This window comes from Hemitrygon akajei, chromosome 17 (genome assembly GCF_048418815.1).
Source record: "Hemitrygon akajei chromosome 17, sHemAka1.3, whole genome shotgun sequence".
In the NCBI taxonomy this organism is placed as follows: domain Eukaryota; kingdom Metazoa; phylum Chordata; class Chondrichthyes; order Myliobatiformes; family Dasyatidae; genus Hemitrygon; species Hemitrygon akajei.
This window is the reverse complement of record NC_133140.1, coordinates 35,971,105-35,988,986: the sequence shown is the minus strand read 5'-3', so window position 1 is coordinate 35,988,986 and position 17,882 is coordinate 35,971,105. Positions and strand designations below refer to the sequence as shown.

The 17,882-nt window shown below is 37.0% G+C and overlaps 1 protein-coding gene across 2 annotated transcripts in view; it reads left to right on the top strand.

The window, feature by feature from the left end:
* The window catches only part of edc4 (enhancer of mRNA decapping 4), a 104,935-nt gene that overhangs the window by 54,712 nt on the left and 32,341 nt on the right, over nt 1–17,882 (top strand). For both annotated transcript variants that reach the window (XM_073069892.1, XM_073069893.1), the window contains exons 22-24: nt 7,813–7,999; nt 12,987–13,142; nt 16,925–17,040. In XM_073069892.1, the coding sequence (XP_072925993.1) occupies nt 7,813–7,999; nt 12,987–13,142; nt 16,925–17,040 (459 nt within the window). The remainder of the gene's footprint in view (nt 1–7,812; nt 8,000–12,986; nt 13,143–16,924; nt 17,041–17,882) is intronic.

The window sequence follows — 17,882 nt, the reverse complement described above, 5'->3', positions numbered from 1 at the left end:
TATGAACAACCTTAAACTGTAAAAGGCAATGGCGAGCACAAAGGGAGGTTGAGTTAACCGATTTGAGAACTGAGTCCCAGCTCTCCTCGGATAAGGAGATATTTAAATCCTGCTCCCAGGCCATTTTAATTTTATCCACAGGGGCCCGTCGTAAGGCTGCTAGTTTATCTCGGATAATTGATATTAAACCTTTACCTGGTGGAATAATGGAAAGAAATAGGTCCATAGCATTTTTCGCAGGCATTTCAGGAAAGTTAGGAATTAAAGGAGCAATAAAGTGTCGGATTTGGAGATATCTGAAAAAGTGAGCGTTAGGCAGGTTGAACTTAACGGAGAGCTGCTGAAAAGAAGCGAAGCGATTATCAATGAAGAGATCTTCAAACTGTCTAATGCCCTTCCTGTACCAAACATGGAATGCTGAATCGTACGTAGTAGGTAAAAAAAGGTGATTATGTGCGACAGGGCTAGAAATGGAAAACCCTTGGAAACTATAGCATTTCCTGAACTGAGCCCATATACGCAAAGTGTGTCTAACCAGAGGATTAGCTATTGATCTGGGCAGACTGCTAGGGAGTGCAGAGCCAAGAAGTGCAGATATAGATAATTCTTTAGTAGAGCTCAACTCCATTGCCACCCAGTTAGGGCACTCGGGTTGACCGTGGAAGAAAGACCAGAAGGCAGCACAACGTATATTAGCTGCCCAGTAATATAAGCGAAAGTTAGGTAAAGCCATGCCACCCTCTTTTTTAGATTTTTGGAGGTGGATTTTATTAATTCTAGAGCGCTTATTCTGCCACAGATATGACAAAATAATAGAGTCTAAGGAATCAAAAAAGGATTTAGGAATAAAAATTGGGATAGATTGAAATAAGTATAAAAATCTGGGGAGAACATACATTTTAACAACATTAATACGACCTACCAAGGACATAGATAGAGGTGACCATTGTACCAGACTCTGTTTTATAGCATATGAAAGATTGACAAAGTTTTCACGAAAGAGATCTTTAAACTTCCTTGTGACTGTAATTCCAAGATAAGTAAATTGATTATGGACTACTTTAAAAGGGAGATCACGAAATATTAGTTCTTGTGCTTCTTTATTAATTGGGAAAAGTTCACTCTTATGTAAGTTGAGTTTGTAGCCAGAGATCTGGCTAAACTGGTCAAGAAGTGAAAACATTAGAGGTGAGGATGTAGACGGATTTGAGAGAAAGAGTAATAAGTCATCAGCATAGAAAGAAACTTTATGCTCAACACCCCCTCTCCAAATCCCGGTCAATTCAAGACAATTTCGAAATGCTATCGCCAGAGGTTCTATAGCCAAATCAAAGAGAAAGGGACTTAAGGGGCATCCCTGACGGGTGCCACGTTTGAGATTAAATACTTGGGATTTCTGAAAGTTAGTTAGAACAGAAGCAGTAGGACACAGGTACAGCAATTGGATCCAAGAGATGAAACTTTGGCCGAGGTCAAATTTTTCTAAGACTGCAAAAAGGTAGTTCCACTCTATACGATCAAATGCTTTCTCCGCATCAAGGGAGATAACACATTCAGGAGTCCCAGTTGGAACTGAGTATAAAATATTAAATAGACGCCGAATGTTAAAAAAAGGGAGATGGTTTTTAATAAAGCCTGTTTGGTCATCAGAGATAATGGAGGGAATAACGGTTTCTAATCTATGAGCCAACACTTTAGCTAAGATCTTTACATCAACATTGAGCAGAGATATCGACCTGTACGAGGAACACTCTGTTGGGTCTTTGCCCTTTTTTAAAAGAAGAATAATAGATGCCTCATTGAAAGAGGGTGGCAATTTGCCGGAATTAAACGAGTCAGATAATACTGAGAGTAACTGAGGAGACAGAAGTGAAGAGAATGATTTATAAAATTCCACAGGGAACCCATCAGGTCCAGGAGATTTCCCTGAGGACAGTGCAGAAATTGCAAAAGATATTTCTTCTGGTGATATAGGCGCATTGAGTTTGGCTTTGAAATCAGATGAAAGTGAGGGGATATTCAGATTCTGTAAAAATTGATCCACAGAGATATTGTCATTCAGAGATTCAGAGGAATAAAGCCGAGAATAAAAATTTTTAAATGCGTCATTAATTTCTAAATGATCCGATGTAAAGTCTCTGTTCTCCTTCCGGATCTTTGTAATATGTTGTTTGGCTTTGGAACGCCTCAGCTGATTGGCTAGGAATTTACCAGACTTATCCCCATGAATGTAAAAGCGGCTCTTGCTTTCGAGAAGTTGGCGTTCAGCTGATAAAATTAATGCGGGGTAAGATGTTCATTTTAATGACCGATATACGGGCTGGGACTGATGCTGGCAGGTGTCACCATCTATTAATATCTTCTATTTTTTTCAAAATGAAAGAGTAACTTGTTTTAGCCACAGATGATAGGGAAGTATTAACTTTAATACTCAAGTAGTGGACCTCATTTGTAACCGTAATTTGGGGAGGGAGAGACACCTTACTTTTATCTGTATTAATCAGCATCGGTGCTGATTTTGACAAATTAATTTTGTATCCTGAAAGAAATCCAAATTGCTCCAGTGTTTTTAAAACATAGGGGAGAGTTTGTTGAACATTTGCCATATAAACTAGCCTGTCGTCCGCGTAAAGTGATATCGAATGTGAAGTTGTACCTATTGTAATAGGGGAGATCTGAGGAGAGTTTCTAATTAACTGTGCTAGCGGTTCAATAGATATAGTAAAAATTAAAGGGGACAAAGTGTCCCCTTGTCGTGTGCCCCGTCCTATGTCAAATAACTCTGAGAAACCTCCTCCCACACATACCTGGACTGAAGGATTAGCATACAATGTTCGAATCATATTGATAAATTTATCGCCAAACTTAAATTCTTTAAGAACTTTCCAAAGATATGGCCATTCAAGACGATCGAACACTTTTTCAGCATCAAGAAATAGCAAGCCACAGGCAGGTGGGATTTTATGTGTTGCATTCAGTATGTGTAAGAGCCAATGAATATTATCAGATGCAAGACGCCCCTTGATAAAGCCCGTTTGATCTGGATAATTATTTTCCCAACTATTGTCTCAAGTCTATTGGCTAAGACTTTTGAAAATATCTTGAGGTTGGCATTTATCAAGGAGATTGGACGGTAATTTGCACACTCCAAGGGGTCCTTACCGGGCTTAGGTATAACTGTGATCAGGGCTGTGTTTAGATCTCTATGGAAAGCGCCATTTCCAAAAGCATAATTTAATGTTTCTAACCATACTGGTCCAAGAATATCCCAAAGTGCTAGGTAAAGTTCCACAGGTATGCCATCTGTACCTGGCGTATGGCCTCTGTTTGTAGCTTTGACTGCTTTAAGTAGCTCATCCATTGTAATAGGAGAGTCTAGAGTTTTGGTGTCCTCTAATGACAACATAGGGAGGTCCAATCCACTAAAAAAATCAATGAAGTCATTCTCAGAAGGAACTGAGCCACTTGTGTACAATTCTTTAAAGTAATTCTTGAATGTCTTGTTTATTTCCTCTGTTGAAGATACTACTCCACGTTTAGCACATCTAATCTCTGGTACAGACCTTTTAGCTTCCTGTTGTTTGAGCGTTAGTGCCAAAAGATGGCTCGGTCTGCTGCCTTCTGCATAATACTTATGTTTGCTTATATGGATCATATATTCTTCCCTGCTTCTTAATAAATCATTTAATTCTGCTTGTTTTGTTTTGAGCTCGTTTTCTTTTGTTATGGTGTATCTGCTTTTGAGATCATTCTCCAAAACCTTACATTGTTCTTCTAGGGTGGAAATCTTTTGAAGCCGGCTTTTATGTAGATGGGCACTGAACCTTGTGGCGTTATTTCATAAGAAACCCTTGATGGAGGCCCAAATCACTGTCACATCTGAGACACTATTTTTATTTAAATTTATAAATTCTGTCAGTTTTGTTCTCAGTTGTGATAGAAATTCGTCGCATTTTAGAAGGGTGGAGTTAAACCTCCACCTAGTAGCATTATTTTTAATTTTGCCATAATTAAAAGTAGATATGACTGGGTTGTGATCAGATAGATGTCTGGGCAAAAATTCTATTGTGTACTAAAGGCAGCAGACCGGAAGATACAAGAATATAATCTATCCGAGAGAAAGTTTTATGTCTTGTGGAGAAGAAGATATAGTCTTTAACAGATGGATTATGCACCCTCCACACATCAGTTAAATTTAAATCCGTTAGAAAAAGGTTAAGTGCTTTGGAAGCAGATTCTTGAGAGCTTGATATAGTTGAAGATTTATCGAGGTTAATGTTTACCAAAGCATTCATGTCCGAACCAACATATAGTTGGTAGTCACTTAACTTCAGTAATTGTGAGGTAATTGAGGGAAAAAAATTCAACCTCAAATATAGTTGGGGCATATAGGCTAATGAATGCAACTTTTTTACCCTGAATGGATGTACAGCAAAAAGCTAGACGTCCTTTATTGTCGGCGCCAGACCTTTCAATTGCTACATTAATATTACATCTCATTAATATCATAACTCCTTTGGTATGAGTACCATCAGCTGATGCCACAACGGGTTTATAAAAGCGGCTTTGAACCCTGAGAATGTCATTAGGTTTAAGATGTGTTTCCTGTAACAGAGCAATATCTGTTTTCTTTCTGCGTAAGAAATCCAAAACCTTTGAACACTTGTAGGGAGAGTTTAATCCTCTAACATTAAATGATACAATAGTATGATTTTCTAATTTATCTGTATTGCTCATCTTCCCCTGGATCTGTTGTTGTAAGTTGGTGTTGAAGCCCTGAGTTACCCCCTTCCCACCCCCCATCACCCTTCACATTCAACCCTTTACTTTGTAACATCTGTGAGTGTCACTTAGCAATGTCAGACACCGAAGACTGACATTAACTGCCCCCCTTCGAGCAACAACAAATTAGAAAGGTAAAGCAGTTCTCATAGACAATCATATCAAAGAGCCAAGAAAAAAAAACCTGGACAAGCCCGTTAACCTATATAATTAAAACCATTTCCCTCTCAAATATAGTATAACACATTATCAAGACCCCAACAGCTCTTTAGCGAGAAACTGTCGCTTTAACAGATCATCGCTTGGCGATGGCTCCAGTGCTATCTTATCTGGTGCCCAGGAACGTAAACAAGTCTACTGGAGACATAACATTCTAAAGTTATTCAGAACAAACTGCTGTTTTTCAGCTTCATTCTTGATGAAGTATGACAATTGAGTATATTGAATATCACCTTAAAACTCTGACCTGCAATACTCAGAAACAAATTGGCCCCTTAATTAACTAAATACAAAAGTACAACAAATGACTTTCCAATAGAAGAATAACCAGAGAACTTCACACCTAGAACGTTAACTTGCCCGTGCCTGTTAGATTGCGCATACAGGCTAGTCCAAGCTCTTGATGCAGTTCCATCTCCTCCCAAGAGGTGTGTGGACTTTGCCCAGGGTCTTCTTCCATATCTCCCAGCACCGATGATTTCAGAACTTCTTTCGCTTCCTCTGCCGAGTTAAACGACATCTTCATGCCATTGATATTCACTTTCAAAATCGCCGGGTATATGAGGAATGAGTCAATACCCTTCTGTCGAAGCTTAGCGCGGATCTCCTTGTATCCCTGCCGTTCGTGCCAGGGCTGTAGTCGGCGAAGAACTGCAGCTGGGTGCCATCAGGGAGAGTAGGTTTGGCTTTCCTCACTCCCTCCAGGATAGCCTGCCCGTCGGTGTACCATAGAAGCCTAAAAATGATGGTCCGTGGTCTTGCGGTGTTGTTGGAAAAGATCCTATGTGCTTTATCGATCTCCAATGGAGTGCTGTGGGAATTCTTGAGTGCTGGAATCCAATTAGGGAGCATCTTCTGGAGGTAACCTTGGATCTTCACCCTCAGTGCCTTTTGGTAGGTTGACCAGCCGCACATTGTTTCTCCTGGATCTGTCCTCCAAGTCGTTTATCTTCTTCCATATCTTAGTCACCTCTGAGAGACAGGAATTAGTAACTTCCTCATTCTTGCGTAAGCAAACCTGAATGTTGTCTATTTTGTTGAAGACCGTGCTAAATTTTTTTAGCATGATTGTCCGCTTGCTCCTTTATCGACCGGAGAATGTTACCATTCTCTGCCATATGCTTCTGTATGGGGTCGAGAGCCTTTTCCAGCGACTCCTTTTGCATGTGGGCTACCGTTTCTTGCAGCGATTCCATCTCTGTTGCCATTGTTTGCTTAATTAGCATAGCTATTTCCTCGGATGAATCGCTAGCTTGGTGTCGTCTGCTGGTATCTTGCTTCCTGGTTGAGTGAATCTTTTTTTGAGGCCATGTCTTTAGTAAGATCTTTCTCCAACTCAACCTTGTATTAAGACTATCTATGAGCCCTAAAGAACTTGAAAAAGGAGGGTTATATGTCAGCGCTCAGTGCCGTATTGCCATCTTGCCTCGTGCCTCACCGGAAGTCCCGTTAATTAATTTTTTAATATGCATTTATAGTTGATTGAATGCATATGAAAATGAATTAACCAATAATTTGAAAGAATACGTAATGGGGAAATTGAGTGCTTTAAGAATGTGAATTTGGTTAAACATAGAATACTAAAATAAGCATGGTCTGTATTTGGCAAAATCATGGCAGTTTTTTTTAAACATCTGTTTCTCCAAGCATGATTTCATGAAGATAGGTTAGAGTGTAGACATTTATTTAGTTTTGTGCTATTTGGCCTTTTATGTAGGCTTCAGCATTCAAATGCTACATCTTAGTTAATTTGGTAATTGATTTATTATTGTCACATCTATAAAGCAAAATTCTGAAATGTTTAAATGCTCTTATTTGTTACTTTTCCATTCACAATGAAGTGTTTCAGAATATTCAATGGTAAGTTTTCTGAAGAAATTTCGGTGAAGTTGAATCCATGGGGAAAATTAAATTTTAGAGTTCTTTTGAAAAGGTGGTGTCTCAAGCTGATGCTTTCATTAATATTGATGTTTTATTTGATGCATGGTCTCAACCCATTTATAAAACGTTCTTGTATTTTCCTCGTTGGATTAAGTATCTGTAGTCCTACTGAACTCTCAAGGTTATAACTAGACCAAAATGAAATTAATAATCATACTACTAATTACTTAAATTACAAATTCAGTAAGCAGAAATATGAAATTAAATTTTGATCTGCTTTAAAAAGTATAGTTCTTCCTCTAACAGAACTGGACATTGGCCTGTAAGATGAAATTGCAAATAACTAATGTCCATTAATGAACCTATCACTATTCTGTTGATCTTGTGATTAATTTGCCAAGATTTGTGTATTTTAAAATAAATAAATTGATAGATATGGAAAAATGCCCTTAACTTTTCTGTGACAAGTTGTATGACTAAGCAAGTGTGTCTTTCTTTGGCTTGATTTACATTTAGTTTAAATACATTAAACACGACCAATTTAATACATGTTGGATGTAGTTTTCAAATGACTCTTGGGCAATTTGTTTTTAAATGTCAAATCCTTCTATATTCTCTTTCTATATACAAGGTTTTTTTAATCAGCTGTATGGCTTCCTCTTCCCCCCCCTCCCTTTACCAATTGAGGCAAACTGATTGCTCCTTGTCTTTATGGATTAGCTTCTTACTCGAGACATTGAAGGAGTTTAATCACTGTTCTTGATGTATTTTCCCCAGCATTCCCTACCTGTGGTGCTGGAAAAAAAAAGTTTTTACCCTCATTACTTTACAAAATAAGTATATTCATATTGGAAGAATCTCAGTGCAATTGTATGTATTCTAATAGCTGTCTTTTCATCTTTATTTAAACAAATTTTACTTTTACCTTAGCACCAGTTCAACACAAACCAACAGGAGGAGTTGCTGTCTATGATACGCAGTCAACAGAGGGAGCTCTGTGAATTGAGACAGAATCAGTTGGAACTTGTACAAAGGCTCACTGATCACATGGATGCAGTCCAGGGCTCCATTATGGGGCACGTGGAGCGAATTATGGTGACGCAACAAGAACAAGAACGTATCTTTTTATTGTGTAACAACAGTACACAAATATTTAGCTGAATGGAGTTGGATGTTATCTAGTTAAAAACACTAGATTGTAGAAAGGAAATGCAACTGAAGGTATTCTGGCTATTGACATATACAATGTAGTTGAAGTCTATTGAGTTGCTGCAAAAGATACTATTTTTGCTATCCAATGTAAGTAATGGTAGCAGTAGAAGACGAGCCTCACAACATTGACTGTACATGAAGTTCAGCTGGATTAGTTGTTAGCAAATCAGATGATGAGGATCCATTAATTATGTGAAAAGTTATGAAGCATTGTCATTGCTAATCCCTCTTGATTGTAAAAAGCCTAGGAGAGTTGCTTGGGCTTGGGCAAAACTCTTCAATAGCTAATATCTGACTGATTACAAAGGCAGATGTCGTTGTTGGAGTTCAGTCATTTTGTGTCCAGCATATCAATGCAGGGTTTCCTCTGACTTTTTGCTTCTTCTGCAGCCTTCAGTTTTATTTCTTGGTACTCAGTTATATTTCTGTTACTACATACCACCATTATGACAATGAGCTACTTCCAACCAGAAATTTAATAATAACCAAGGAAGTACTGTGGTTTCAAGAGCAGGTCAGAATCTGGCAACTATGACATGTGATTCACCTGACTTCATATAGCCTATCCATTGCTTATAAAGGACAAGTCAAGAACAAATTAGAATTGCTATTCTTTGTGCAAGATTCACTCAAATAATACCTTGCTTTAAGAGGATAATGTAGTTCCAGCATCACTAAAGAAGCCTGGTACCATCCATTACAAAGTTGCTGCTGTAAACATTTATTATTCCCTTCACAATGTGGACAGATCCTGAAATTGTAAGATAGATACCTGAAAGAACAAAGTCAACAGGCATTCAAGAACACTATCACTTGCAAATTTACCTCCAAATTGCACACATTAAATGGTACAATTTCTTTGTGCTAGTGTGGTTAAGACTCCCAATCTTAAAGGCATTACACCAAATGGGCATTTTTAAACATGGAAGTGTTTAAAGAAAGAACTCACAGCTATTTAAGTGCTTTTTGAAATGAGAAATAAATGCTTGCTTTTTCAGTAGCAAGCACAATTACAGATGTTTTTAAAGTACCGTAATGTTTTCTATAATTGAATAGAATATTAGAGTATTACACCAGTGTTTCACAATCAGGTTTATTGTCACTGACCAAAGTCATGAAATTTATTGTTTTGTAGCAGGCATTACAAATTACTTCAAAGGTTTCAAAGGTACATTTCACATCAGAGAAATGTATACAATATACATCCTGAAATGCTTTTTCTTCGCAACCATCCACAAAAGACAGAGGAGTGCTCCCCAAATAATGAATGACAGTTAAATGTGAGAACCCCAAAGTCCCCCCCAGCTCCTCCCTCCCGCTGTAAGTGGCAGCAGCAATGATCCTGCCCTTCCCCACCGGCAAAAAGAAGCATTGGCACCTGCCACCAAGCACTCAAATATGAGCAAAGTGACAGCAAAGACACAGACTTGCAGTACTCCAAAGACTAGTTGTTCACCCTGTATTTGACATACCACAGGCTCTCTCTCCCTAATTAGGGAGAAAGAGGTGTCTCCGTTTCACAGCGAGAGGGGAGACATAACAAACAACTTGCTGGTTTGCGATGTTAAAAGTCCATTTCATCGCTTTTTCCGAGCTCTGTGCCCGAAGATCTCGGGTCTCTGGGCACACAGCCTTAGATTTTCCATCTCCCACGACAATTTGTTTTGGTAGTAGGCAATTTGCAGCACGTCTAATTCCTTGCTCGAGCAGCAGTTAATTCTAACAATGACCAACCTCTTAAAGCACTTCAGTATAGTAGATGTAAGTGCTATCAGGTAATGGTCATTGGGGCAGCTCAGCCTGCTGTTAGGAAGTGTTAGGACTGACCCCCTTTTGAAGGAGGTGGTTACCTCCGACTGCATCAGTGAGAGGTTGAAGATGTTCATGAACAACCTAGCGGCTGTTTGGCATGAGTTATCAGTATCCTGCTAGGTACATCAGAGCCTGTCTTGAAGAATCGTTTGACATGACTCTCCAAGACAGAGATCACAGGGTCAGCAGATAGTGTGGATATCTGCACAGATAGTGTGGTTTTATTTTTCTTAAAAAGCATGAATAAAAGGCATTGAGCTCATCAGGGGATGAAGCATCACAGCCATATATGCTGTTGGGTTCGCCTTGTAGGAAGTAATAACATGGAAACCCTCTCTCAGCTGATGTACATCCAATTCTGTCTCCAACCTCACACAGAATTACCTTTTCATTCTCCTGATTGCCTTCTGTAGATCATAGCTGGATACTACTAGGTATTGGCAACTTTATTCATCCACAATTAACACGAAGCAGAAATGGAGCTTGTTAACTTAGTAAGCCTAATATTCTGAAAAATAATTGGCTTAGTAAGTTAGGTGTGTCCTGGAAGGATTCCTGATACAATATATAGACAGGCCAATGAGGCCATTTTTGATATGATCCTATGTAATGAACCAAATCGTCAGATCTCTGTGGGAGAACACTTTGGAGAAAGTGGCCACAACTCCCTGACCTTCACTATAGCCTTTGAGAGGAATACGGGCAGATGCTATGGGAAAATATTTAATTTGGGGAGAGGAAATGATAATGCTATTAAGCAGGAACTGGGGAGCATAAATTGGGAATGGAAGTAGTCAGGAAAATGCGCAACAGAAATGCGGAGGTTGTTTAGAGAGCACTTGCTGGTTCTATATGCTGATTCATCACCACCTTTGATTTGGCCTATGATAGTGATGTCAGCAAATTTGAATATGATATTGGAGCTGTGCTTAGCCACACAGTCATATGTGTAAAGTGATTAGAGCAGGGGACTAAACATGCGGCCTTGTGCATCTGTGTTGAAGGAGATTGTGGAGGAGATGTTGTTACTAATTCAACCTGTCTGGGGTCTGCATGTGAGGAAATTGAGGATTCAGTTGCACAAGAAGTACTGAGGCCAAGGTTTTTGGCGTCCATATTGGTGTCTAAGTTACTGCACAATTTGACAAGTTTGTCAAGAAGGTTTACAGTGTGTTGGCCTACATTAGTTGTGGAGGTGGGAGAGTGGGAATTGAGTCAGGAGCCATGGGGTAATATTGCAGCTCTATAAAACCCTGATTAGACTACACTTGTGTTCATTTCTGGTTGTCTCAGTGTAAGAAGGATGAGGAAGCTATGTTTTATGCTCTAAATGAACTTGTGTCTTTTTATACAAGTATCTAAATAATGATTCAAATTTAGAAGGACTTCAGCCTAGAATGGTGGATTTATCCTGTATTTCCACTTATGATTTTCATTTGAATGACTAATATTTCATGAAACAATTACTAAATTTCATTCGATAATAGATTGAATTCAACTTCTGTGTGACTTCTCTAGTGACAATTGCAACAAGCATTTAGCTTTAAGATGAAATTTTATTTGTCACATGGGCATCAAAACAATACAGTGAAATGTGTTTTTTCACATCTGCATCAACTGTGAACACAGTCTGAGAATGTGTTGGGGTAGTCCGTAAGTGTTGCCATGCTTCTGACACCAACCTAGCTTACTACCCTAACCTTGGATTGTGAGAGGATCCTTGAGCAGCTGGAAGAAACCCATGGAATTGATCCCTGATTGCTGGTGCTGTAAAACATTACACTAATTGCTGTGCTACCATGCTGTTCTGTCAATATTTCATTATGGTTCATTTGTACACACGTCAGATTATATTTCATGAGCAATTTAAGATGTAGGAATATTTTCCAAGTAACTCTGACTAAAACACCTGTCACAAACCATTAAAAAATTATCTAGAACCCAATCTGAGACCACATGGACTATAAAACTATTTTCTGGATATATGCACATGTAATTGATTTTCTATGGATTTGAATGGAAAGGCATTAAGGCATCGTAAAATATGAAATGACTGAACCTCTGTGCTGTAAATTGTACGTTAAGTAGGATGACTTTCTCTGGGAGTGTACATGGGAATCATAATCACGATACGTAGCTTATAGTTAAGGAAACGGATAAGAAATCAGTCAAGCATAAATGTACTTAATTACAAGAGGCATAAATTTCATGAACCATATGAATGTTTTTGCCAGTTGCTTGAAAACAAAAGTTGGTAAAGAAATCAGGAAGGTAAAGTCTGACAAGTTGAGAATAATTTTGTTAAACAAGGTGGATCTCATCTTACGGTTTATTAAGACGTATAGAGTCCAGAAGAAAAGAATCAATAGTTGGTAAAAGACAGATTAGCCTTAGATGTGCATTTGTTCAATTTGGACACCATGATTTTGAAAAGACATCTGGATCTTGGAAGGCAGTTACCCATACTACCTGAGGAAAAGAGATATTGTTTGCAGATTTCATTATTGATATCCATAAAGTCTGATAATTTCAGAATAGTCCTCTGAAATGAATATTGCTGTTCAGGGACTAGAACAAAAAAATAGCCCATTTCATTCCAGGGGACCTATCTTGATCATATTATGGATTGTTTTAATGATTTCTGAGCAGCACAGCAGGATACCACTTTTGATTTTATCCCTAGCTATAGATTTAGAAATCCTATGAACACAGTTTGATGTCTTTGATCTTTTGATTTAATTATCTGAGATGTATAGTGATCTTCCTTTTCTCATAAGTGTCACCTCCATCATCTTTCTCTGTCTCCTCAATGTTTGATGGAATTTAGGTGCTTTTTAAAAAAAAATTGATTTGTTAGTATTTTGAACCTTAGCAGTTTTCTGTGTTATGAGCCTTAACATTTTGAACAGCAAACTTGTATCCCTTTTCCCCTTTATATTTAATTAAAAGCATTGTTGGCTAAATATCATTTACTTGACAAGCTGTAGAACAGATGTGATATAAAGAAGCAAAATTGCTGTTTATCTTCATTCACAATCCATGTGATTTAAAATTATTTCCCTTAACATTTAAACCTTCAGAAAGACGAACAGATAGGATCTTGGCAGAAGGACGAGAAAGAAATGGACAGTTTCAGGAGCAGTTCTCTCATCAGCTATCTCAGACTTTAGCAAATTCAATCAGTAATCGTATAGAAAAGACTGTTCGTGATGAGATGAAGAAATCCTTACCACAATGTGAGTACAGAGTAAAACTGCTGAATCTTGAAGTAGATGAGAATTTAGTCATGTTTTCAATGAATATTCTGTAATTCTGCAAGAGCAAAATATGGATGTTGAAAATAGAATATCGTTCTATATCGTTCCTCACAGAGTGAGGAAAAAGAGTTAATGGTTTAATATTTGCTGACAAAAACTGCCAGTTATGTACTAACCTGCCACCATTTACCCCTATAAGTATCATTGAGTTTGTATCTCATGTGCAAAACACAATTCTCAAATTTTCTGGTTATGTTATGCTGGAGATACCTGTCTATTTTTACTATAACATTTCCAGTGCTTGAGCATGAATTTGTTTCAGTTTTCCTTTAGTTAGAATTTTTACTTTGTAATCAAACTCATCATTCATTATATTGAATAGAAGGGTAGACTTGAAAGGCCAGGAAATCTACTCTATCTATTTGCTTATGTTCTTTTCAGTTCAGTTAATGATTTTAACTGTTTTGCAAATATTTTGGTTATATACTTTTAATTATTTTATAAATGAGTTATTTATATTTTTTGATTTTGAATGTTTTGATTTTGAATATTTTTCATTGTTGAGCAATTCAAACAATCAAAATCTTTTAATAGTTTTGACAGCAAGAAAAATTGGATATGGTGTAGTTGGCTCCCAGTTTTTTTCAGCAATTTAAGATGATATTGACCTACTCGTGCAATGACATTATGTTCATATCTCTGCTATTACACAAGGCATTGACATGGTATCCAGAAAAAAAAGCTTGTATTTAATAACCTTGTAGGTCAGCAGTGGCTTCTAGCTCTGTGTTTCATGTCCGTGAGCTTTCATTAGAAACAGTGTTTCTCACTTCATAAATGTTGCAGGTTTGATGAGTATTCTTGGTATTGTCCTGCCAGTGTCCTTCTGAAGGGTTTTGGCCCAAAACGTCAACTGTACTCTTTTCCATAGATGCTGCTTGGCCTGCTGAGTTCCTCCGGCATTTTGTGTGTTGCTTGGATGTCCAGCATCTGCAGAATTCCTCTTGTTGGTATTTTCTGTTAGGTTCTTCAGTTCACTGGTGTTCTTTGTTGTTTTCAGTATAGGTCAGTTATCAATCTTTACTTTTGAACATGATGAGTAAATACAAAATATTACTGCAGTAGAGACCAAACTGCAGTTTCTATAGAGGGAAGTGGGCAGTGAATGTTTTCATTTCTTTGCTGGCTATTATGTAGTGTGGCTTTATTACTGAAGGCTCCGTTTATTATCGTTTTAAATAATTATCAAGTGTGATCGGTCCTTTATTGATCATGGATAGTTGGTACTAATTTTGCTGAAGTATTGTGTGATATTGCCTTTTTTCTGCAGCTGTTAAATTATTGCACTCATGTCCATATGATAAACAATGAATTTAATGATGCTATTAGTTTGATATTATCTGTATGTGGTGTAGCTTTTACAATATTTTTCTAATTGTTATGAGAGAAAAGCTGTATATGTGAATATTTTTTGCAGTCTTGTGGCATTATTCAATTTTGATTTGTTGAAGCTCCAGGTTGGCTGGTTTTGGCAATGGATTTTATTTGGCAATTTGATTGCATCAGCAAAGTAATCATTTTGACTGACTGCTCATTTCCAATTAAGTTAAAAGGTAACTAAGTCAAATTCAGGACTGTGAATTAGCTTTTTTTTAGGTGTGTTCTGCATTCAGAGACGAATTAGTGGATCTAACTTTGGATGATATTTAGGTGGCCAGCTAGAAGTTGTGTGGGTGAGTTTTTATTCTAACTTTTATGGAGTAACTTGGAAAATATGTAGGATCCAAGTATGAATATTTGCTATTAAAATCACCTGGTGATACAAAATGAAGGTTGATATTGAGAAGGGGATTGGATGTGTTGGGTTTTGTTTGAGCACAACTAGGTAGAAAAGTCACTTGGGTTTACATAAGTTTGTAACAAATCAAGGTAAATATTTATTAGAAATTAAATGCATTCAGCAAGAGCATTTATGATTGCAAGTTAAAATTCCGAGTGTTTACTGGCAGTGATCTTATGAAATTGACAGCAAGTAGTGATGAAAGCTTTTAAGCTGTCATTGGAGTAATTTACAGAACTGTCATTTCTGCAGTTCTTTTCTCTGCATGATGAGATGGAAGGAAGTAATTTCAGCAATTTATTTCCAGGCTCCCATCTAGTTTAAATAATTTTTTAAAATTAATTTTGTGGTCATTTGTTTCTGTCAAAATATTGCTATTGGCATATTGATTCAAAGTCATTGAAAATATGGGGTAAGGGTAATTGTTTAAATCTCTGTTATAGGGAACCTTCAATCTAATTTGATTTTGGTCAGTGCTCAGATTTTTGCCATCAATGCAAGTTTAAAATAAAGCTTGTGACTCAAAAGAAAGTTTATGGCTCATTGCTGAACAGGGGTTAGAATCTAGGATCACACTTGTAATTAGAGGTCATCAATTTAGGAAACGATTGGAAGAAATCTGTTTTCTTCTGATGAGAGTGAATTTTTTGTTTTGGAATTCTTCATTCAAGAGAGTTGAGACTCTGCTGATCATTCAAGGACAAGGGATGTTTTAGTTATTAGTGAAATTTGGATCAATGCAAGAAAATGTCACTAAGTTAAAAGATCAGCTGTGTGTAGGCACAAGGGGTAAATGGCTTTCTTGCATTTAACTTGTTATAGGGCTTTCTGTTGGCTGCGGGTTTATGCATTTTCCACACATTCACTACGCATATTTGTGAAATTGAATTTGAAAATATTATCAAGACCATATATGAGGTCCTAACTTATTTACCTTGCGACTGAATATGAAAGCTTCTGTGAAAGTGTAATTTTAACTAAATTAGTCATGCAGTAATACTGAATTTCTTACTGTCCTGGAAACAGTACAGAATAATAATATTTATTTTGCATAAGTATATCCATTATGTAGTAAAACAATAATCCAGCATGCTTGACACTATGATGCCATGATACCAGATTTTCTGGTTATTCGATAATAGTTCTTTTAGATCCAATGATCGCGTGAATTCTAAAGGGAGCATGGGAACTGGGGCTTCAGAGAATGAGAAGGGAGTGTGGCAAACATCACCCAAATAATTAAGATTTCTGAATGGCTGGATACCAGCTTACTGGAATTTTACAGTGTTTCTTTCTATTGCTGCTGATAATCTTTGTTTTCAACTCTGGCTGCAACCCATTATTGAATGGCGATAGAGGGGAGATGTGGCTTATCAATATGGTGTATATTTTACAAAGTTTATGGCTGCCTAAAAGAAATGTTGATTCCCACTGCTACTTGTATCATTTGTAAATCTTTGTCAATAGAGGTTATGTTTAAATTCATCTATTGATATGAGTCTTTTTGTGCATTTATTATCAATTCCTACTTGTTGTTGAACTGAGAAGCTGTTTGAGTTAATCATGTTCCTGGATAAGGGCAGTAATTTTCTTCCCTGAAGGACATTAGTGAACTATTTTTATAATCCAGTAATTTCATGGTTACTCTGGCTGAGGCTAACTTTTTTTTAGTCCCAAATTTAATTTATTTTAAACTGCTTGATTTTGTATTCTTATCAATTTTCTGCTTGTTGACAGCATTTAGCTCTAAACAAAAATGACATTAATGCCAATTGTAGTTTAATTATGCATTCACTACAAAGGGAACATTGGATTCAAGAATAATACTTATGTCATTAATGCAATGAGCTTAGTGAAATTTATTGTTTCTAAATGCATTTTGAAGAGTTGTGAACACAAAATTATTCTATCTTTTTCATAGCTATTTCCAAAAGTTTGGAGCCAGTGTCTGGCCAGTTGAATAATCAGATTGCAGCCAAGCTTGCAGCGATTGAAGGAGTATTAAAAGAAAATGTAACAAAAATGGTAAAATCTAAGGTAGGAATTTTGAATATTTAAACATCAAAATATTCTCAGTTTCACCTTTTATATTATGACATGAACAATTTTAAGATGGATTTTTTTTATTATTCAAATTATTTGTTTCTACAAGTTTATGTGTTTCACATCTCAATCATGTTTTCTGTGCTGAGCCCATTACACTTACACTTCCTCTGAGATTTCCTTTCATCCTGTCAATTACCACCTCCATATAGGCTGTCTAGATCATTGACTTCTCCATGGCCATTGTCAGTGTTACCCAGTATTGATAATCTTACAATGCAGACATCAGTTGTATTATTTCTCTTCTGGAAACTACTTCCTATGCAATGATTCATCTTCACTGCAGTAACCCATCTAATGGGAGCAACTGGCCTGCTCTGAGTGGTCAAAGTTTTTCCAACAAAAACAGGTAAGTTCAAACCTCAGTCAGGGATAGAATTTGAATGGTAATCCTACAGATCCTTCATCCTTGTGTTCAGCTTCATTTTCCCTAGTTATTTCACATTATGTTTGTAATGTATATAATTTTAGAATCCATCTTTATTGGGATGAATTTCTGTGGTTTTACAGCTCCAGATATTCTAGTTGTAGCAGTATGTTAGATTGTGCAGTAGCTTTTGTAAATGAATGGAATTATAAAACACAAACCAGTCTAGTCCATAGACTTTGACATTTTCATTCTACTGACATGTTCCTAAAGGACTTGGTAAAAAGCTTTATGGGTACAGCCCTTTTATCAGGGTAAATTTTGCTTTGTGAGTAAAGCAAAATTGATGTAAGAAGCTATGCCTGTGGTAAAACTTCAAGTTGTTCAATCATCTTTATGAAGTTCACTT